This window comes from Gossypium hirsutum, chromosome A05 (assembly GCF_007990345.1).
Source record: "Gossypium hirsutum isolate 1008001.06 chromosome A05, Gossypium_hirsutum_v2.1, whole genome shotgun sequence".
Lineage (NCBI taxonomy): Eukaryota > Viridiplantae > Streptophyta > Magnoliopsida > Malvales > Malvaceae > Gossypium > Gossypium hirsutum.
The window spans coordinates 98570692-98594043 of NC_053428.1; the positions used below are offsets into that span (position 1 = coordinate 98570692).

At 35.2% G+C, this 23352-nt stretch overlaps 2 protein-coding genes and 1 long non-coding RNA gene across 4 annotated transcripts; 2 read left to right on the plus strand and 1 right to left on the minus strand.

Moving 5' to 3' along the window:
* The first annotated feature begins 1357 nt into the window (after nucleotides 1–1357).
* Nucleotides 1358–5127, plus strand: LOC107897895 (probable methyltransferase PMT9). Of its 2 annotated transcripts, none has more exons than XM_016823489.2 (8): nucleotides 1358–1848; nucleotides 2055–2219; nucleotides 2313–2495; nucleotides 2628–3222; nucleotides 3427–3539; nucleotides 3670–3890; nucleotides 4017–4328; nucleotides 4762–5127. In XM_016823489.2, exons 1-8 carry the CDS (start codon nucleotides 1597–1599, stop codon nucleotides 4763–4765), a joined length of 1845 nt encoding a protein of 614 aa, XP_016678978.1. In that variant the 5' UTR covers nucleotides 1358–1596; the 3' UTR covers nucleotides 4766–5127. The 2 variants fall into 2 exon arrangements, with proteins under 2 accessions (XP_016678978.1, XP_040970156.1); XM_041114222.1 differs by having other exon boundaries at nucleotides 1627–1848; nucleotides 2140–2219.
* Nucleotides 5128–5851: 724 nt separating this feature from the next.
* Nucleotides 5852–9631, plus strand: LOC107896206 (uridine kinase-like protein 5). Its single transcript, XM_016821307.2, has 14 exons — nucleotides 5852–5994; nucleotides 6078–6169; nucleotides 6250–6319; nucleotides 6403–6518; nucleotides 6608–6704; nucleotides 6926–7005; nucleotides 7212–7406; nucleotides 7499–7582; nucleotides 7664–7724; nucleotides 7873–7933; nucleotides 8811–8904; nucleotides 9001–9073; nucleotides 9147–9229; nucleotides 9305–9631. The coding sequence occupies exons 1-14, from the start codon at nucleotides 5895–5897 to the stop codon at nucleotides 9446–9448; spliced, it is 1350 nt and encodes a 449-aa protein (XP_016676796.1). The 5' UTR covers nucleotides 5852–5894; the 3' UTR covers nucleotides 9449–9631.
* Nucleotides 9632–14230: 4599 nt separating this feature from the next.
* LOC107897896 (uncharacterized) lies at nucleotides 14231–15921 on the minus strand. Its single transcript, XR_001684312.2, has 3 exons — nucleotides 15731–15921; nucleotides 15144–15500; nucleotides 14231–15050 (listed from the first exon to the last, which is right to left on the minus strand). It is a non-coding gene; the product is annotated as an uncharacterized lncRNA (long non-coding RNA).
* Between the last annotated feature and the right edge of the window lie 7431 nt (nucleotides 15922–23352).

A 23352-nucleotide genomic window follows, 5' to 3' on the forward strand; every position in this document is an offset into this window, starting at 1 on the left:
TTCGTATTTTTACACATATATTAATATAAATATTAAAATAATAATAATTTTTAAACAAAAAAATTTAATATTAAAAAAATAAGTTACGCCTATTATTTGATAGGCGCGACTTAAAAAAATATACCATTTTCATAATTAATCTGGTTAACAACTCATTTTCAAGTATTTTTTTTATAATAATATTGGGGTAAAAAACCCAGACACCTAATAAAATAAAAGAAAAAAATTTAAATTGCAATCTTAAGTGCACATGAACACCATATGCAGAAACTGCTATTGATGTATTTAGTGCTCAAGAGAGTTAAAGCAAACCAAACCCAAAAAAGAAAAAAACTTAAAATTGCAATTTGAAGTGGAAAAAAAAAACCCAGGAGAATGATCATCAAACCAAACCCAAAAAATAATGTAATATTCTAAATTGAAACAAGAAGCAATTTTAATGCAAAATAAACAGAGAAAGTGATGGAAATAGAGCAGTAAAAATGGGTGTTCACTGTTCAAGAAAGTTAAAACATACCAAACCGAGAAATAACCTTTAAATCGCAATATGAAGTCGAAAAAGTCCATGAAGATGAACAACAAACCAATCCTAGAAAAATAAATAATGATATATTCTGAATTGAAGAAAAAGCAGAAAAGAAAATCATTCTTGTTTTCATTATCCTTCATGAGCATCATCACCATACCATTTCCAAGCTTCAGGGAGAGGGAGAGAAGGTCGACGCCTTCCTAACCGGTGACAGTGCCAACATCAGTGGTGGCACACTGAACGACGATAACAACAATAACGCTAACGAGAGAACTGTAGGGAGTTCTAGCGTTTTCTGGAAAAAAAGAAAAGGAGTTAAAAAGGTCATTTGTATAATGTTAGAAAAAGAATAAATAAAAATCAAATTAACTTATTATTTTATATAAAAATGCAATGTAAATTTTTTATGTATTTTTAAATATATTTTTTTGAAAATTTTAGAATTAGGATTAGATAGAGATATTTTTTAATGTTGAGAGTAAATTTTTTGAAATTATAACTAAATTAAAATAAAATATAAAAATTAAAGAGAAATTTATTATTATATCAATTTTTAAATTTTTACTTCACCCTTAACTGAAAAAGATTAAAAACAAAATCAATTAATTAAGTGATTAATTTTAAAAAAATTATAATTAAATGATTAAAAAAATAGATCTACAGTTGGATAACCTGTGGAGTAATTTAGCCTTAATACATTGCAAGGCTAGGCTCCTAATCACCCAACAAATGCAAGCTTGGTGAGTATTTAACACTAAAATTTAACCGTACAATATTTTTTGGGAAAAACCTAATAAAGTTAAACGTTTTTAAAATTTAAAAAGATAAAAATTGAGGAATGAAATCTGTAGAATAGCGGATAGGAGAATTTGAGCCCAAGTAAAAAAGAAAAAAGAATCAACGTATTATCTATTATTTTTCTCTTAAATTCAATCCAGCGAAAAATCAGCTCAGCTAAATCTAGGGAGCGCTTTTGTTAAGCCCTCTCTCACTCTCATTTTGACACAAAAAAAGAACCAGAGAAATTATTTTTAGGGTTTTAGGCTTTGGGATTTTCTGATCCCAAAATGAAGCAAAAGAATGAGCAAATTCATACTACAAGGCTGTTAACTTATCTTTTAATCGGGTTAATCGGGGTTCTGGGGTTGGTTTGTTTGTACTATGGATCTTCAGTTGCTCCGGGGTCGAGGAGATATGACGACACAGATTCTCGGCTGGATGGATCGGACCCAGTTTTTGGTGGGTTTTCAAGGAACCGAGATTTGGTTGATTTGCTTGACGAGCAAGGATACTACCTTGAAGTTCCTAAGAGCATCCCTGTAAGTATTTCATTTTTATTAGATCAAGTTTTCTTTTCCTTTTTTTTCCATCAAAATATTTACTAAAAATTGTTCTTTTCATTTGCTTTTTTTTTTTCGTGCTTCTCTAAAATCTCTTACTTTTGAGTCTTCTTAACTGTCGTTAAGTTTATTCTGGATTTTGTTTTTAGTTTAGCTAAGTAATGGTGTTTTATGAGTTTTTTCAGATATGTGACATGAAATATTCAGAGTTGATACCCTGCTTGGATAGGAACCTTATATATCAGTTGAAACTAAAGCCTAATTTAACAGTAATGGAGCACTATGAGCGTCATTGTCCGCCACCAGAACGACGTTACAATTGCTTAATTCCACCGCCAAAAGGTTACAAGGTCAGTGATGTTCCTTTTTGCTTAAGTTAATAGTTAAAATCTTTATAGTTTCAGTTAGTTTTGATACCAACGAAATTGTTATTAGAATTTCAGATTCCTATAAGATGGCCTGCAAGTAGAGATGAAGTCTGGAAAGCCAATATACCCCATACGCATCTTGCGGAAGAGAAATCAGATCAGCATTGGATGGTTGTTGATGGGGAAAAGATAAAGTTCCCTGGTGGTGGAACCCATTTTCATTATGGTGCTGATAAGTATATTGTTGGTCTTGCTCAGGTAAATCTTACTTATTGTGCTAATGATCCTTTTGTTATTTGCAAGAGCCAAATAACTGCAACTTTTTTTCTTTTGTTTTTCTTAGAAGTTTATTTTTGTTGAGCTTGATGTTGAGTCGTTATATTTATATAGATGCTAAAATTTCCTGGTGATAAACTGAACAATGGTGGACATATCCGAAATGTTCTTGATGTGGGATGTGGAGTTGCAAGTTTTGGAGCCTATCTCCTACACCATGATATCATAGCCATGTCCCTTGCACCTAATGATGTGCATGAGAATCAAATACAATTTGCACTGGAAAGGGGTATCCCTTCAACACTTGGTGTGTTGGGAACAAAAAGGCTTCCTTATCCAAGCAGATCATTTGAGTTAGCTCATTGTTCACGATGCCGAATTGACTGGCTTCAGAGAGATGGGATTCTCCTATTGGAACTCGATAGATTACTGAGACCTGGAGGGTACTTTGCATATTCTTCTCCTGAAGCCTATGAACAAGATCCAGAAAATAGAAAGATCTGGAATGCTATGTACAGCCTTTTGAAAAGAATGTGCTGGAAAGTTGTTGCAAAGAGAGGCCAAACTGTGATGTGGTCTAAGCCTCTGAGCAATAGCTGTTACTTGAAGAGAGATCCTGGGACTCTGCCTCCTTTGTGCAATTCCAGTGATGACCAAGATGCAAGTTGGAATGTGTCTATGAAGGCTTGCATCACCCCGTACTCTGCAAGTAAGTAGAAGTACCATGTGTATGTTGATGGGATTTAAAGTTGTGATTGCTTCCTTGTTGTAAAACTGCATAATTCATTACTTGTAATGTCATTGTGAATGTTTCTCTATCAACTTGAAGATACTGGTCTATTGTTATTAAAAATTGGAAATAGGGTCTGAACTACTTCGCAAGTGTTAACTCGGTTGTTGCTTGATGCTACAGGGGTGCACAAAGAAAGATGGAGTGGACTACTTCCTTGGCCACAGAGGCTTACTGCAGCGCCACCTCGCCTTGAAGAAATTGGTGTTAGCTCTGAGGAATTCCATGAAGATACTGTAAGTTTCTGAGATCACAATAGAGTCCCAAGTGATTTACTTCTGCCATGCTTTCTTGATCTTGATTTATTGGTTGGTTTCCCATATAAAGTCTTAAGTTTTGATGTCTATGATATTTCTTATGATGCAGAAAATATGGCATTTTAGAGTGATTGAGTATTGGAAACAGATGAAATCTGTTATACAGAAGAATTCCATCAGAAATGTCATGGATATGAACTCGAACCTTGGAGGGTTTGCTACTGCACTCAAAGATAAGGATGTTTGGGTAATGAATGTGGCTTCTGTCAAAATGTCTGCAAGATTGAAAATTATTTATGACCGAGGCTTGATTGGAACAGTTCATGATTGGTATGCCTTCACTTTTTGTACATATACATCCTTGACCCTTTTTTTTTTTTTTTTCATATCATTCTGATAATCAGATATGCCATTTCTTCTTTTTTGGCTTAATTGCTTTCACCTTTGGTTTTGTAGGTGCGAAGCATTTTCTACATACCCACGTACATATGATCTTCTTCATGCTTGGGCGGTGTTTTCGGAGATTAAGGAGCGCGGTTGTAGTCCAGAGGACTTCCTGATTGAAATGGATAGGATACTTCGTCCTGATGGGTTTGTCATTATAAGAGATAAACACTCAGTGATAAATTACATCCAGAAATTTATCACTGCATTGCGGTGGGATGGCTGGTTATCTGAGGTTGAACCCAGAACTGATGCTCTCACTGGTGGTGAAGAACGAGTGTTAATAGCGAGAAAGAAGTTGTGGACTGATGGGTTTATGACAATGTGAATGTACTTTCTCTCTCAGGTTTTTTCTTAACTTAGTATCATTCCTTGATTGGTCTACATGCTTAGATCTCTGCATTTGCTGATTGTTTCGAATGCTACTCGTCTTCTTGACTCTCTCTTCCACGTGAAGCTGCTAAATTATAAGATACACATCATAACCAAATGCAATTAGGCTTCAGCTATTCTTTGGAGCAGATTTTGTTTCTTTTGTTTGTGCTCTTGAATGTTTTAGCCATCTATGTTTCTCCGATTCTTTTTATTTTTAAAAATACCTTGATTTGACATTCAGATAGGCTTATCAGGATATGATCCCCCAAAAAAAAACCATGCATATTGAGCATGTGGGTTATGACACTCGCATTCAAGTGAAAGTAACATATATGACTAGGTTTGTTATACATTTGAGATTAAAACTTTGTTTTCTTTGTAGATAATAACAGGACCAAAGCTCAAGAGTAATTGGCATCACGTTGAATGTGCAAACTATAGAATGATATAATGCCTGCTGGTTGCTGCAAACAGCGGCAATCCATGAAGAAAAGAAAGAGCGAAGCTCAGCCTTAGACATTTGTTTTGCACTCAATGGGATGTATTTGTTGAAAGTACCTAAAATCACTTTCGTATATTGTTCTTGTTTTCATATGTATTTGTAAACAATTTATTCCCCCTTGAAAAACCTGTTTTAAAGTCCCAATTTTCTTTGTGCATTAAGTACATGTCTGAACCTTGTCCTAAAGGTGTAACCCAAAAGCATATTCGAGCTGAAATAGTTAAGATGTTCTATTCCAAATTCAAATGGAGCTGCATCTAGTTTTATTTTTAAATTTAAGATGGTTGCAAGTATACTTATTTATGGGTTGAGTTATCTGTCTGGGTCTAAAAGTTTGGGATGATTTTTGAAAAATAAGCTTGAGTAAAAAAGTTAGATTGTTTAAAATATGTGCTTGACTTGCGCTTGAGCATTCAAAGTTTGAGTTTAGCTCGGCTCAATTTGTTTTTAAATTTATAATATTTTATATTATGTTATTTTTATATATTATGTAATTTAAAATACATTAAAAAAATAAGCAGATACTAAATATATAATGCTATTCTAATATAAATATTAAAATAATGTTAAGATGATTATATAAAAATTTTTAATAAATAAAAAATGTATAAAATTATTAAATATTAAAATAATATGAGCAGATTTGAAATCAATTTGGGTTAATTTTTTATAAATATGAACAAATTTAAGAAAACTTTTAAACTTATATTTTAAACTGAAATGAATTTAAGCAAGTACGAATTATGTTAATATCATACTTTAATTTAACTTAGTTGTGAAGTAAATCTTTATTTAATTTTTATTTAGTAGAAAAAACGATTAGGAAGCCCAGTTGCAAGTGGAAATCAAACTAAAACAAAAGCGCCACGTAAGCTAGTTCCCGCGTAATTCGCTCGCTTCCTTCACACAAGCAGCATAAAAAAGGAACAAATAAATGCAAGCTTCAAAAAATCGTTTTTTTTTTCAATTTTTAAGATACTTTAATATTCAACTTCATCGTTTTTCGATTAATAATGGAGCCTGCTGCATTGAGAAGTGGATTCAATGATCATATTTCAGTCGAATCTAACGGCGGATTTGATTGTCCAAAAAATAAGCAACCATTCATAATCGGTTCCATCTCTTTTCATTTTTTCCATAAATTCTATTTTGTTTCTTTAATTTATTTTTATTTATTTTTAATTTTTTTGATCCAGGAGTTGCAGGAGGAACGGCATCTGGCAAAACGACAGTTTGCAACCAGATCATTTCACAGCTTCACGATCAACGTGTTGTTCTTGTTAATCAAGTAAATCTTTTAATCTCTATTCTTCTGTTATTATTATGTTCTCTTCCGGTTTTTTATTATATATTTTTTCAAAAACTTAGGATTCGTTTTATCGCTCACTCAACGATGATCAATTAGTGAACGTTCACGAATACAATTTCGATCATCCTGGTAAAGCGTTCAAATCAAACTTCTTCAATTATTAATCTTTTTCTAATAAATATTTTTTAAAACATTATTATTTTCTTTTGCAGCTGCTTTTAATACTGAGCTTTTGCTTTCATGTATGGAGAAATTAAGACGGGGACATCCAGTTAACATTCCTAGCTATGATTTCAAGAGTCATAAAAGTATTGAACCGTCACGTCTGGTAAATTTAAATATTTCTTTTCAAATAATTTTGATTTTGTTGAAATTAAATCAGAAATGTCTGACAAATTAAATTTTGTGTTAATGTAGGTTAATCCGGCGGATGTTATCATTTTAGAAGGAATTCTCGTTCTCCATGATTTCCACGTTCGCAATCTTATGAACATGAAGATCTTTGTTGATATAGGTTTATCCGTTTTTCCTGCTGTTTTTGCTTACTTGCTTTGCTGGTTAAGTAATCACTGGTATTAAGGGCTTTAAATACGATTTTGGTTGCATTGTTATGTAATAAATGTTATCACAATCAGATACCCTAATATTTAAAAAGTAGAAAAAGAGATAGGTGCTTGAATGTCATTCAAGTCAAACATAGCATAGAATTCATTTATCAATGATAATGGCTAACAGATTCCGATGTGCGGCTTGCAAGAAGAATTCAAAGGGATACAGTGGAAAGAGGGAGGAACATTCAGAATGTTCTCGATCAAGTTAGTACTAGTTCTAGTACTTGTTTATCTCATTAATTACTACATTGGTACGCAAAGCTGGTAATATATGTTTATGTGTGTCATGTTCATGTTTTTATTTTCCATGTTTAAATAGTGTTAGATGTAAGCATAATACAAATTATTACAACGTGGGCATGCAATAAATGTTTAGGTTTTTCTTACAAATCTTTGTATCAATTTTGCAGTACTCGAGATTTGTAAAGCCAAGTTTCGAAGAATTCATACTAACATCGAAGAAGTTTGCAGACATAATCATCCCTAGAGGAGGAGATAATGATGTCGCCATTGATTTAATAGTACAACATATTCTTACCAAGCTTGGCCAGCATGATCTATGCAAAATATATCCAAATATCAATGTTATATTTTCAACATTTCAGGTAGCATTTATTTATGTAGTAATTATTTTATTAACTTGCTCTTGTGTCTGAATTCTCTGGTGGGTTGAATGATGTTTTGGCATGGTGTTCAGATTCGGGGAATGCACACCCTTGTCCGTGATGTCAAAACAACAAAGCATGACTTTGTATTCTATTCAGATCGATTGATTCGCTTGGTAATGAAGCTTAAATGAATAGGAAATTTAAGTCAAAAACAATCAGAATGATATAGAATGGTATAAAATTCCATGTTTCAGGTTGTGGAGCATGGTCTCGGGCACCTTCCTTTCACTGAGAAACAGATTATTACTCCAACAGGTAACTCTTCAGCAATTATATTTTTTGTTCGTCTTTCCCACAAGATAGCCACTCATCATGCTATTCCTTTTAGTTTCATGCCATATGCACTTAGAAATTCTTTGATGATTTGTTAATTATCTTTTTCTCTCTCATTTCTTGCTTGCAGGTTCTGTGTATTCTGGAGTTGTGTTCTGTAAAAGGTTATGTGGGGTCTCCGTTATTAGAAGGTGGGTGAATAACCAATTATCCATATTTTCTTTTGTTCTCTTTTCAGGCCATAATTGTTCTCTCTATGCTTAGTCGTCTCAATCATTTATGGATTCACTAAACAACCAAGTCTCAAACTCATCGTCTAAATTTTAAGTAAGTTGGTTCGTATAATCATTTTTATCAACCTCATAAGTTTTGCAACCTTCCTTTTTATACCTAGATTGCGACCCCTTTGTGTGCTCCTGATATAGGAGAACAAATTTCCTCAAAAGAATAATAAAATGATAGTAGAACAAAACAATTCGACAAATCTAAGTCTTCATACCATACAAAACAATTGGGCTATATTAGAACTCTTATTGAAAACCAACCAGGTAATGCAATACTAGTTGAAATATCATAAGAAAAACTTGAAAATTCGAAAGAATGATATACCACTTGAAACTTTCTCAAAGGAGTTCTTAAAAAGATGATCCGATTTTTTCATTTGCAATTTGGACTTCTTAAAAAAAAGATGCTCTTATCTTTTTTTTCATAACAACATTCTTGGGGAATCTGATTCCCTCTGTTACAAAGCACTACTTTTAAATGATTGACTATGATCTTGAGTGTCAAAGTACTAGAATAGATGTCAGAGTATTCATTATCACTATTTATGATTAGTTTAACTGCGTTGTTAATGTATTATTATTTGCTCGTGGGTAAAACAGTAAAATAAAGATTCATAATGGAACCTTTTAGAAAATAAAAGATGCGCTTTGTTTTATGGAAAAGTCAAACCAAATTCAAGAGTCAAATCAAAGTTCAAACCAAACTGTTAATTAAGAAGAATTTTATATGTGTGTATATAAATAAAAACAAAGTTGCTGATAAACGAGACTTTGTTGATGCCAGTGGAGAAAGCATGGAGAATGCACTAAGAGCATGCTGCAAGGGAATCAAAATTGGTAAAATTCTCATCCATGGAGATGGAAAAAATGGGCGGCAGGTAGGTTGGAAAAACCAATGTTCAAAGAATCTTTCTGCCATACAGGCATGCAGGCACACACCCAAGTTCTCATTTAACTAATAACATTTACTGCAGTTAATTTATGAGAAGCTACCAGCAGACATCTCAAGCCGCCATGTGTTGTTACTAGATCCTGTTCTAGCTTCAGGTTTGACAACATGAACTTATATCATCGTTGTTCTAAATCTATGATGACCTTTCTCAAATGTATGCATGGTTAGGAAACTCGGCAATCAAGGCTATATCTCTGCTTCTTAGTAAAGGCGTCCCAGAAACCAGCATCATCTTTCTTAATCTTATATCAGTAAGTTCAGCCACCTGCTGTTTCTCAGCTATTCCCAAATTCACGTGTCATAAGATGAGTATTGTGAAACTGCAGGCACCGGAAGGAATTCATGCAGTGTGTAGGAAATTCCCAAAGCTAAAAATAGTGACATCCGAGATAGATTCATCGCTAGATAAGAATTACGGGGTGATTCCAGGCATGGGGGAGTTCGGGGATCGCTATTTTGGCACCGATTAGTTATTTTGGTGATCCAGTCTACACGCCCAAACAAAACTTGAAGATATTGACTCACATTAGCTAGTTTTTGCTCAAATCATCTCAGTTCTGTAAATATTCCTTCTGCCTGCAGAGTACAAGAATTCTTGTGAAACAACAAATAATCCTTGCAAGTACAATTATTCAAACTTGCATCTTTCAACACATTCTATCACGAGTTTTTTTTTTTTTGTACTCAACACGAATTAACAATATGTCAAAATTCATTTTATTACACTTTTCAAATCCTAGTATTTCCTCCCTTTCTATGGTTTTGAGTTTTCTTGCTCATTTTTCTTCCTTCCCTCCATTGTTCTTAATTCCTTTCTCGAGGTTCTCCTTGTTTCTCTAATTTTTGCTTCCTCAAAGTTATTTCTCAAGGATTTCAGCCCTTGATTTTAGAGCCCTTGAAGCAAGGAGGAACCAGGAGTTCAGGGCCACCCACTACAGATTTGATTTGTTGTTTTAGATTATGGCTGTTCTTTAGATGTTTGAAACTTTAGTCGATGTTTTTACATTTTTTTCTTTTCTTTCTTTTTTTGTTGTTTTGTGTCCTTGGAAATTTTTTTCGTAACATTATATTCACCGATGACTTGAGTCGAGGTCAAAATAAGACCTTTATTTTAGATCCTTACATTCGGTTAAGAATCTTTATTTCAGACGGTTTTTCGTGTACTTCTCATTGTTGTCTTAATTTGTTTTCATTTTTTGTTGTTTTACACTTTTGATTTCTATGACCTTCCTTTTATACTACCATCTTTAGATCATGGTCTGAACTTTTGATAACGTTCTCTAAACTTGTAAGAAAGTAACTTGGATTTTTTATAAAAATAACCCAAAAAATAATTAATTATTTAAATGAATTTTTTTGATAAAATATAAAAATAATTCAAAATCTACCGTAAAAGTTGGTAGAGCCAAAGTGTTTGGTGCGATCAATATGCCACGTCAGCAATTTACATTAAAAAATTATTTTTTTGGTGGACTCATGTCGAATGGCACCACTTGTATAAATATTAAAGAAATACTGTGATTTTTAAAAATATGTGGTTTTAAGTAATTTTATCTTTTTTCTGGTGGAGCCAAATAAATTAATGTCACCAAATTCTAAGACAATAGCCTATCTGCCTATTTGCCTATTGAAACAGGTAATTTTTTTATTTTTTTATTCACATTAATTTTTCTATTTCTTTATCCTTTATCCTTTTTTATTTTATTTTTCTTTTTAAGTTTTTTATTTATTTACTTTTTAAGTTTTTTTATTTGTCCTTTATTTATTTATTTTATTTCTTTGTTTTATTTATTTATTTATTACTGGTTTTATAAAATTTGAAATGTATATTTGAAATGTTTTATAATATTATTTTTAAAAATTTTAAATATATTTTTTTAAAAAATTAAATATTATTTTTTAAAAATTAAATATTATTTTTAAAATTTTAAATACAATTTTTAATATTATAAAACATTTAAAATATATTATTTTTAAAGATATGACCTTTCAAATTTATTATTTATTTTATAATATTTTAAATGTATATTTTTAATATTTTTAAAATTATAATTATAATTTTTTTAAATTATTAATTTTTTAAATTATTTTTAAAGATATTCAAACTTTTTTTAAATTATATTTAAGATTTTAAAAATTAATATTTTGTTTGTTGGAGCCATTCTATTACGAGTGTATTTTTTTATTTTTTTAATATAAAAATTTAATATTTAATATTTTATTTTGGTGGAGCCACTCTTTATGGTTCTACCTCTTGGTTCTTTAGCATATATAGAATGGTGAAATTGTTGTGTTTAGTAGGAGAGTTCAAAAATTCTGTTGAAGATGAATAATGAGGTATTTTTGGTGTACGTTCTTTTTTATGATGAAATTATAGAAGGTGATGCTGGTTGTGTATTTCAAAGTCGGCAAAGAGTAGGGTTGCGATTCAAAAAAAATGTGAAGCTAGCAAAAATAAAAGGAAGATTAGTGCGAAAATAGCTATCCGTTGTGGAATGGCGATGTTCAGATTAATTTACAAGTTTTCCATCTCTAAAAATCCGTTCAAATTTTGTGAGATGCAACTGTTAGATGATAATGACTTGGGTCCTATGATGGAAATATGGTGGTCGACTGGGAGTGAGAACCCCTAACCAATTGAGTTATTTGTTGAGTTAGCAAACTTAGAACCTATTGAGAATGTTAGTCCAATAAGTCAACATCGTAAATTTGACTTTGATCTTAATGTTGGATGGACAGACCAGTTAGAATGTGGAAGGACATCGCAGATACCCAAAAATCTAAATTATGGTGGGAGTTCGTATAACAACCCTCCCCCTGATCCCCGTCTACAAATACATCTAGAGATGATAATAAGCACAGAGGTTGATGTCGGAGAAATGACTAATAATGGTGAAGATTCTGATTAGGACGTTGAAGATTTTAGTGCCCCGATGTTGATGAGGTTTCGGATGATATCGATGATGAAGGGCCGGAGGAGGTTAAAGATATTTACGACCCTTCATTCAGTAACCCAAATCATGGCATTGTTTTACAAAATGAACCTGGGAGCGACATGTTGAACGTGGATCCAGATGCAGCGTATGCATCCGAGTTTCTTGAGTATGCCGATATAGTACCTACTAATAAATTAGCGTCAATTTCACAGTTGGAGGAGTTGTTCGTTGGGCAACGGTTCGAGAACAAGGAGGACTGTGTGTTTGCCATCAAACAGCACATCATGAAGTTGTCAATTGATTACAAGGTTGCTAAGTCTACACCGACATTATATGTTGGAGAATGTTGTTTGATAGCAAACACATCTAAAGAATGGGTGTGGTTGGTGGGCTCGAGCTACATTTATACAGAGGATTCAATAATGGAAAATACAAAAAATTAGAAGGGCGTTACACATACATTGTCGCACGTATGTTTCAAAACCACCGAAAATTGTATGTCAAAAGTATTTGCAACTGTATCATGCCACTAGTGAAAGATAGCCCAATCATTCCTGTGTCGACATTGACTGCGGACATGCAAGCTTGGTTTCAGTACAGAGTGTCGTACAGGAAAGCAAGGTGGGCGAAACAAATGGTCATGAAACAATTGTATGGTGACTAGGATGAGTCATACAATGAACTTCAGGGTTGGATTTCAACGATGGTAGAGTACGTCCCAGGAATTGTCATGGACTTGCAAACATTGCCTTATAGAGGCCCGAATGGACAATTGGAACTAGGGAGAAGAGTTTTTCGTCGATTTTCCTGGACTTTCGATCTATGTATTAGGGCTTTCTCCCACTGCAAACCGCTAGTACAAGTTGATAGAGCATGGCTTTATGGAAAATACATGCAGATACTTCTAATTGCGGTTGCATAAGATAGTAACGAAAATGTACTACCAATCGCTTTCGCCATTGTGGAGTCAGAGAACTCTGAATCATGGGCATATTTCATTCGGAACTTGTAGAGACAGTTTGTCATGCAAGGCAACATTTACATTATCTCCGACACATTGAAAGGTTTTGTTGCTGCGATTCGACAATCTGAGGTTCCGTAGAGGTTCGTCTACTGTATTCATCACACCAGTGTCAACTTCCACAATGAGTACAAGAACAAAGACTAGCGTAAATGAATCATGAATATGGGTAAAAATATCATACTTAAATTCGTATTTGTAAAAATTTCGAGTCTGTTTCCCAATTGAGACGGTAACATGTTTTATCGGAATACATACATAGGACATGAGCTGGAAGCACACCGATTCAGACATAAGCTGACGAGGTTAGAGATTGATATAGTGGGGTCCAAACCTTCTCTTAGACAGTGGTTAGGTAACATGAAGTCGTGGAAATAGGTTTAATATTTTGACGAGAGGTACGGATATGGTCATATGACAACTAACCTCGTTGAGCCTGTTAACTCTGTCTTGAGGCGTATGCATCACTTGCCAATTTCAGGGGTTTTTTCAGCCACATTTTACAGGCTAGCAACCTTAATGCCAAAAATGGGGTTGAAACAAACAAAACAGTTAGAGGCAGGACACGTGCACATCAAAAAAATCAGGGATGCCATAAAAAAGAACGCTCAAAGGGCTAGGTCGATGAATGCAGAACTATATTCTCGAAACTTGGAAAATTTTCAAGTGACAGAGTACATCAGTTGTCGGCCGAGGATCTCGCCATGGTCCTACAAAGTTAATCTCCAAAACAGGCGGTATGAGTACGGGATGTTCCAAACACTATAGTACTCGTGTACGCATGTAGTTGCAGGGTGTGTTACCTACAGTTTGAATGTCAAACAATATATTGACGATGTGTACACACTTGAACTTGGGGTAACGAGTTCTCCGTGTTAAGGGATGTATCAACATGGGAAGTGCAACCGCCTGCGTTAGAGATGTTGCTAGATCGGCCACTACGTAGGAGAGTAAAAGGTTGACCGACAACAATGAGGATTCAGAATGACATGGATATAAAAGAACAGGTCGATCCAAAGTGTTGCACCATATGTAGAACAGTTGGCCACAATCGAAGCAAGTGTCCTCTTGGAAACGTCTATATTGGTCAATCATCATGGTATGAAAGAAATTAAATGTTGTACCTGATTTTTACATTTTATGGTCTTTTGGAAATAAAGTTTGTATTGTTTAGTGTTAAGCTTTTATTTAAAATTAACAGTTACAACTTTTAATACTTTAAAAGATATTATAAATTATACAAAAAAAAAAGACTAATACATAAGTTGTGGAATTATAAACCAATACACCAAATATTACTTAACACTTGAAATTTATATAACTCAAAATTGGAAAGAACCGGGGTTGGTATCATCTTTCGAGGTATAGCAGTTTACAGGCTTTCATTGATAGGGTGGACGTTAGGGTGTACTGTACACATCAGGAGGATCGACAGCTAAATCGAACGTGGCCTGAAGCGAGATGAAGTACATGTTATTACCAAACATATCAAGTGATATCAATGGTTGGTCTGGGTGAAATGAACTTGAACCACCTATGTTCGGGTGATATGAACTCGAACTGCCCATGTCCGAGTGATATGAACTGCTTTACGACTCATCACAAAAAACGTCAACCCATTGATCTAATGTGTTCAAAGGTTGATCCTCCAAGTCAGGGCTCTATCATATATTGATCCTCCAGCCCCCCCATAGGTTGATTTCCACGTTTGTAGCCATGATCCGGTACTATCATAAGTTGTCCACCGTATAAATAAACGCGTAATCGAGTCATGTACCACTGCATGTATTTAGTCGAGGGACTGAAGTCAAACATGTAGGAGTGCATCTCAGGCCGCTTATCGTACTAGGCATTCCCTAGTGCTACATAATATTTGTGTTCCACACTCCAACCTGTTGTATGTTTCCCCCTCATGGTCTTACCATGGACATCAACAAATTGTTGTGGCTCGACCGATACAAATTGTCTACACCCAAATTGTCGCATAACTCGATCGTCGATGTACCACTCAACGGTTGAGAAGTTGAGCACCGGTGTGTTAATACACCACACGTGGGCTTCAGTGTGAATCCACTAAGGAACAATGTTTGGTATAGAATACGGCATCCACAAGAACTGCACAATATAATATAATGAGTCAAGTCACATCATATACTGCAAGTGGATAAGTTAAATCAACATTACTTAAACCATATTAATATATATTACTTTCTCTCCGGTGGACGCCTCTATCATTTGATGATAAATGATTAATGTTTGACTTCCACCAATTCCTGAAGACATGGCCCATATGAAACCTGTGAGACCCAATTTTGCCCGGGATACCTAATTCCAGCCCAAATACTCAGTTACAACCCATATACATACAAATGCAAAATGAATAATAAACCCAAAATACAAACCAATTACATTAAACCCAAATAAAACAAAAGCCCAAACTTTTTAAAAAAACCCTAGCACACAAAACTTTTCCAGCAAAGAGAGAAACTGCCTCCCTTCAGCCACCATGTGCCCATGTTCTCCACCCACGACCATCAACGCACTCACAAACCATGTTCACCATACCTGCAACGTGAGCAAAGAGGCGAAGAAACCGTTGTAAAAATGGCTATAAAAGGCCACAATTATTCATTTGTTTTTTTTGGGGTTACGATTTTTAGAATACAAAATACACAAAAAAAAAGTAAAGAGCAGTCAAGAAACACTTCAAAGGTTTATCTTTTTTTTTTCTTCCTTTTTTCCATTTCTAATCAAATCTATCAAATACGAAATAAGAGGGAGAGAAAGAGACTCACCGATGTTGTGTCGCGCTCACGTTGTCGAAAGGCTCAACTTCGTTCATCGTCGAATTTTGGGCTGTTGAGGGCTTGGACATAGCCTTTCGGCTGGAGGGAAGGGAAGGAATGAGAGGTTCTAAAGTTTTTTAAAAAAAATGGTTAAAATGTTTCTTTAAATATAAAAATGGTTTAAATGATAAAAGTGAAACAGCATTGGGGGGATGAAGAGTCACGCGTGTTTGACTTGGTCCACGCGCATTTTTCCCTTAAATGGGAAATTTTCGTGGCTAGTCCTTCCCCTTCACGCTAGCTTTCAATTGGCCGCTTATTTGGATTTTATTTATTTTTAAAATTTCCCTTAGAGTTTGCGTGTTGTTTCAAATCAGTCCAAGCTGAAACGTTCCGTTTTGGGGGTTTAGTGCATTTGTCTTTTTAATCCCTACGAGTTTTTGTACATGGCATTTTAGTCCTCCTTGTTGTTTAACAGTTTTTATTTGCTTGTAAACTATCCTTGTGATTTCGTTTTTACTTCAATTGAGTCCTTTCATTATTATTATTTTTATTTCATTTTAAATTATTGTAAGTATTCGTGGTTTTCTTTGGAAAATTTGTTTAATAAAGGTTCTTTGGAATTATTATTTTTTATTTCATGCTATATCAATTGTTGTTTTTATATATATTCATTTGTATATACTTTTATATTGCGTATTTATGTAGTGCATTACATTAGAATTAATTGTTTTATGTTTTTGTGTTGTTTAGATTATTCTGATGGCTAATCTAAATATCTTTATATATTATTTTATTTACATGGATGCATAATTCATATTAATTTAATTTTATTCCATGAATAAAATTTCTATTGGGTTAATGTACGTCATTTAAATTGTTTTGTATATTACTAAATTTAAATTTCCTTTCATATAATACTTATTTTAAGGTTTGTTTATATGTTATTATTTTATATATTATTTATCTTTTCTTTTCATATTTCAAACTGTCACATTTGCTACTTATGTAAATTAATTTTAAATTGTTGTATGTATTATAATTTCAAATTTCCTTATTTGATTTCACATCATTAATTTTAAACACGTTTATCATCGTTTTAAAATCCGTTGCATTTTATTTGTGTTGATTGGTTTTATATTTCTTTGAAAATTATATCTTCGGCACATAAGTTCTTGAGCGTCAATGTTAACATTTGCATAATGTATGACGTGAGTTTATTACTGTTGTGTATGTTTTAATTTGTTTTTATTTTATTTTCATATATTGTTCCTCATTTGTATAATTGAAATTTTTGTGAGTGTCACACTACAATTGAAATTTTCAATTTATTGATCCAAAATTTCCAATTTATTTCAAATCAAATTAATGCGTTTTGAGCCAGTTTTATAAAATAAAAGAGATGTTTGATGTTTGAAAATTTGGGAAATCGTGTCCTAACGTGCTAGGTTTCGATTTCCCGTTTGTTCAAATAATCGAATATCGCTTTAAAATTTCGTTTGTGTTTTCCAAACTTCAAAACAATGCAATGTTCTATGTTTGGAAATTCGAAAGAACGTACCCTAACGTGTTAGGTTTCGGTTTATCGTTGGACCAAATAACCGAATATCCTTTTTTTAATTTTGTTGTGTGAGGTGATCTCGGTTTTTGGAGACTTAAAATATCGTGTCCTAACGTGCTGGATGTGATATTTTATTCCTTTGGAACGAGTGAATCTTAAAATCCAACTCGATTTGTTCACATATTTTTAAAGGGATCGTATTTCAATGTTTTTTTTCCAAATCTTCAATGATAGGACATTAAATAGTCAATTGGTACCAATTTTTGGTACTACGAGGGTGCTAACCCTTCCTCGTGCATAACCGACTCCCAAACCTTTTTTTCTCGAATTTCGTAGTCTTAAAATTATTGTTTTAATAGATCAAAATGTTTTATTAAAATGATCAATCTCAAGGTGATCCGATTACACCTTAAAAAGGATCGGTGGCGACTCCATACCTTGTTTTAAAGTCGATCCCCGTTTTTCAAATTTAAAAATGGTTTCGACAGCTTGGCGACTCCACTGGGGACCAATAAGAGAGTCAAGCCGTAAAATTGATTATTTTCTGTCCTTTTGCCGAAAATTTAAAATTTGGTTTTTGACATATGATCCTTTTAACTGGTGTTATGGTTTTTATCATCTTATTAATGTTTTTGTGTTGGAGTTTTTATGTCCCCTCGCATTGCATTGCATGAATGTTGTGGTCACACCTTTTAAGTGGGTGTGAGAAACTATACCTTCGTGAGGTTTTCACCTCCGCATGGGCTAGTGGACTACTTCTGGGATACATCCGTACCTATGTCTTCGTGAGGTTTTCACCTCCGCGTGGCTATAAGAAAATGTATTCCCCTGAACCGAACTTGATCCACATGAGCCTATAATGGGTGAGGGTTGAGGAATCTGCTGGTTCAGGTACCATTTTATTAGAACCGAGCCACACATAGTGAACTCTAGGAGCCTGCCCTAGGTAGAGCTATGTGGAACCCTAGCGATTACCCAGTTAGGTGTTTGATTATTTTCTATTTGCTTTGATTTTTATTTTTCGATACTAACTTGTTGTGTTTTGTTGTGGTTATGTTTGCATGTCATTTCGTATTAAAGAGGTGTCAATTTATGTTCGATTGCTAAATTAGAAAGCTTGTTATGGAGAACGAATTCCTTGATAAAGTAGAGGATAATGACACTATCCGTATGTGGTTAGAGAAGATGCAACTCGAGAAAGGGGATAGCCTAGCTAAGGGGTATACATCGGGTTTGTTGGATTTCACTCACATCAATGTGACCCAAAACGAGTTCCAAAAATTGAGGGATATATGGGCTCGTTGGGATGATGAGACTAAGCAGTTGTTCTATCAAAGTTATGGTGACTTGCCCTACTTGCTCGATATCAAGGTGGACAAGTACTTGTTTCGGGTTATGGCTCAGTTTTAGAACCCGGCGTATAGTTGTTTCACCTTCGGGAAGGTAGACTTGGTGCCTACTGTGGAAGAGTATACAGCTTTGCTTCGTTGTCCAAAGGCTCAAGTCGACAAAATTTATTCCAAGGCTGCTAATGCCCTAGCTTTTGTAAAGAAGTTAATGAGTATCACCGGGATGAGTAAACAATAGGTTACAGCCCGAATTCAGTAAAAGGATGATGGTAAGTGCATCTATTGGGTAAGTTTGAGGGACCTGATCGTAGCACATCTAGATACAAAGAGGAAAGTTAACATTTTCGCCTTGAGCATTTATGGTTTGGTAATTTTCCCAAAAGCTTTAAGGCATATAGATGAAGTAGTTGCTGACTTTTTTGATTGACTTAACAAATGGGTTACACCAATATCGGTAATTCTGGCCAAGACATTCAGATTTTTGAGTGCATGTCTGAGGGCAGGTGAAAGGTAGATTTATAGGGTGTGCGCAGTTATTGCTGACTTGGTTCCACAGTCATTTTTGAAAAGTGGATAAGGTTTCTTATCAGGTTTTCTCCGAGAGTTACTCCCTGTTAAAAGAAATAACAGTCATATCCAGGAGAGATGACATATCAGAAAAAAATTGGATCGCGCTCCTCCAAAATCTTCAGGAAGAGGATGTTGAGTGCAGAGCTACTTGGTTTGTTCCTGATGAGATCCTCTATCGGTGTGGAAGTTTTGATTGGGTACCTCTGCCTAGAATTTGGGGAGCTGTTGGATATGCCCCTTTGCTCGTTTTAAAATAATACAGGTCAAGGCAGTTTATACCGATGACACATGGACTAGCCCAGAGTGAGTTCTCGTATAGGGAGAACAATTATAAGAAGAAGGTTCGAGAGATTTTTGATGCTTGGAAACAGATACGCCGGATGAAGAGGTTGGCTGTAGGATCAATGACGACTCTTGAATACAAGGGATGGTTAAGTAAAAGAACCAATGATAATGTCCCTGGGCCGAATTTAGAAGGCATTCAATCGATGGAAGAATACTTACAAGTAATCCCCTCTGAGCTAGAAATCATAAAACAGGACTTCGAAAAGAGAAATTAGGAGTTATGGAAAAAGATAGAACAATTGGAAGAGGAAAAGATGCATTTGAGGTTGGATGTCAATGTTCAGAAACTCGAGGCCGAGAAGTTGAGAAAAGGGAAAAGAAAGGTTGAAGAAGACTTGGACAGTTTGAAGACCGATTATAAGAAACTGTGTATGTCAATGAGAACTGCTGGATTAGGAGCAATGGCGACAAGAAGTTCAAAGGGAAAAAGCTAGGGCTGATCAGTGGGAGAAGAGGTTTCATGATGCTCGAGCACGTGAAAATGCCTTAAAGAAGAGCTTGGTTGAAGGCCAAGATGAGAAGAAGATGTTAGTAACTCGGATAGCGGAGCTAGAGAAGCCATTACATTAGTACCGTGGTCATAACTCCGACACTGAATTAAGAGCCAGCCTGAGCAGGATGGAGAATTTAAAAAAAAAGGTAGAATAACTCGAGTCTGCATTAGAGAATTGTGAACTTCGAATCAAATTTCTTGAGTCGAATAATGAGTAGTGGAAGGAACAGCTCCGTCGATCGCAGGACCAGGTCAGAGATAGAGATCATATCATGGGTGAAGCTGTGGCTCAAATTCGAGAAGTGGCCGATCATCTACAGACCTTAGTGGATCAAGCTGATGTGCTAAGTGTGAAGTATGAATTAGAGTCAGACTGGGATCGTGAGCTGGCTTGCCTTCTTAAGAAAGTTAAAACTTTGGGCATTAAGGTAAAGTCGTATATATGATCTATTTTATGTAAAGGATTTTGCTTATCTAATAAAGTTTTTTAAATGGAATTGAGTCAGAATCGACGTCTTTTTATTTTGCATTCATCTCATGTATTTTTATTTCATCGCATCATGTACATTGAAATACAAAAGAATCCTAATTGATTCGAAATCGCATTATAGTTATCCTAGAACATCAATACTACACACGGAAAAAAACCAAAGCTATGGATCAAAGATTAGAAAAATTAGAGCAAATGCAGAAAGAGATGCAGGATCAACTACAATTACAGATGCAAGAATAGTTGGCCAAGATTCAGCAGGATATGAAGGATCATATGTTGGAATCTCAAAAGAAAATGATAAACCATTTGTCTCAGCTACTGGCTGGAAGGCCAAAAAAAGAGAAAAGTTTTATTATCAATAATGAAGACGATAGTGAGATCATTGCTTACCCACTTGGTTTCACCCTAATAAATATCCCAATACCACCACAAGGGGTGTCTGTCAATATCAAACCCCAATATCAGACCAGTACTTCAGCACCCATAAATTTTTCAATGGGCTAGTGTTCTAACCCTGAAGACAGTCAGCCAAATCCTGCAGTCCCTGATCTTGATAATGTAGTGGAAGTAGGAAAGGCAGGAGCGAAATTCCCAAAGCAGCTGGAAGACCGATAAAAGTGGTTGGAGGAGAAATTTAAGGCGTTGGAAAGCGCTGATTATCATTGTGGAATTGATGCTAAGGAGTTGAGCCTGGTTCCGGATTTGGTACTCCTTCAGAAGTTCAAAATGCCAGAGTTTGAGAAATACAACAGAACCAGTTGCCCTGAGGCTCATATCACAATTTTTTTTGGAGGATGACTGGTCATGTCAATAATGATTAGTTTTTGATTCACTGTTTCCAATACAGTTTATCTGGAGCTGCGACCAAATGGTACAATCAATTGAATCGTAGCCAAGTTAAATCGTGGAAAGACTTAGCACAGGCCTTCATGAAGTAGTATGGCCATGTGACGAATATAGCGCCTGACAGAATCATGTTACAAAACATGGAGAAAAAGTCGAATGAAAGGTTCAGGCAATACGCTCAGAGATTGAGGGAAGTTGCTACACAAGTCCAACCACCATTGTTGGAAAAAGAAACAACCATGCTTTTCATTAATACCTTGAAGGCACCTTTTATTAATCACATGCTGGGGAGTGCGACTAAAATTTTCGCAGACATAGTGATGTCCAGTGAAATGACAAAAAATACGATAAGGTACAGAAAGATAGAGACTGGGGAAAGCACTAGAAGGTCGTCCCCGAAAAAGAGAGAAAATAAAGTCAGCAATGTAAGCATGGGTTATACGAAACCAATCACAGTAAACCAGCCAAAAGCGATAGCCACGGGCTAGCAAGCTTCGTCAAGGCAAGAGCCCAATACAAAGCAGAACACGGAAAAACCCTAGTTTACTCTCATTTCAATAACATATTGGGAACTGTACAAAAGTTTATTCGATGCACACGTTGTATCCCCATTCTACTTAAGACTGTTGCAACCCCCATACCCTAAGTGGTAAGATGCAAGTTCCCAATGTGAATATCATGCAGGAATCACGGGACACTTGATAGAGAACTGCACCTCTTTTACAAAGGTAGTCGAAAGGCTCATCAAAATGGGTGTTGTGGAATTCGATGATGCACCTGGTGTAGGAAATCCGTTACCCAACCATACTGATAATGGGGTAAACGAGATAGTCGAGAATATGGGGATGAGAATTAAGTTGGATGTGGCAGAAGTGAAAACCCCGATGAAAGAGGTTTTGAAGAAAATGGTGGAGAGAGGTTTAATCATGCGAGACTTTAGAAGCAAATCCCGAGAAGCAGGGAACTATTGTGAGTTCCACGGAGAGGAGGACCATGAGATTGAAACATGAAATGAATTCAGAACTCTGGTACAGGATCTAATGGACAACAAAGAACTGGAGTTCTTTAAGTTTGCTGAGGAGGAAGATGTATGCACCTCGGAGAAGGGGCTGATAGAGGGGGTCTGTGCGGTCAATCACCCAGTGGTGATCATTTCACTACCGAGAATCAATGAAGCTGGAGCAAGAATGGCACCAAAAGTTGTGATTTAGAAACCCGTAGTTTTTCCTTACAAGGATAGCAAAAGGGTGTCTTGGAATTATTACTGTAATGAGACATCATTAGAAAAAGGGAGTCTGGTCAGCACGCCAGATACGAAAGCTGAGCCTGTAAAAGGGAAACCTTTGATGTTTGAACAGGGGGAAGAGAGGAAAAAACCACTGGTTAATGAACCGGTAACTGAGGATGAAGTTAAAGAATTTTTGAAGTTCCTAAAACACAGTGAGTATAGTGTTGTGAAACAGTTGCACAAGCAGCCAGCACGTACATCGGTACTAACTCTGCTCCAAAATTCGGAGGTACACCTTAATGCATTGATGAAGGTGTTGAACGAAACCTATGTCGCTAAAGACATTTCGGTGAACAAGCTAGAACATCTTGTCAGCAACATAAGCGCCGATAATTTCATCTCTTTCTGTGACGACGAGATACCACCTGGGGGCATGAGATCCACCAAAGCTCTGCACATCACCACTCGCTGCAAGGGGTATACATTACCAGGGGTACTAATTGATAATGGATTGACGTTGAATGTCTTACCCCTATCTATATTGAATAGGTTGCCAATAGATAGTTCTCATATGAAGACATGCCAGAACATAGTGAGAGTATTTGATGGCACCGAAAGGAAGGTAGTGGAAAGGATTGAGGTGCCTCTTCTGATCGGACAAAACACATACGAGGTAGATTTCCTAGTCATGGATATCAAGCTTTCTTATAATTGCCTATTGGGGAGGCCATGGATTCACTCGGCAG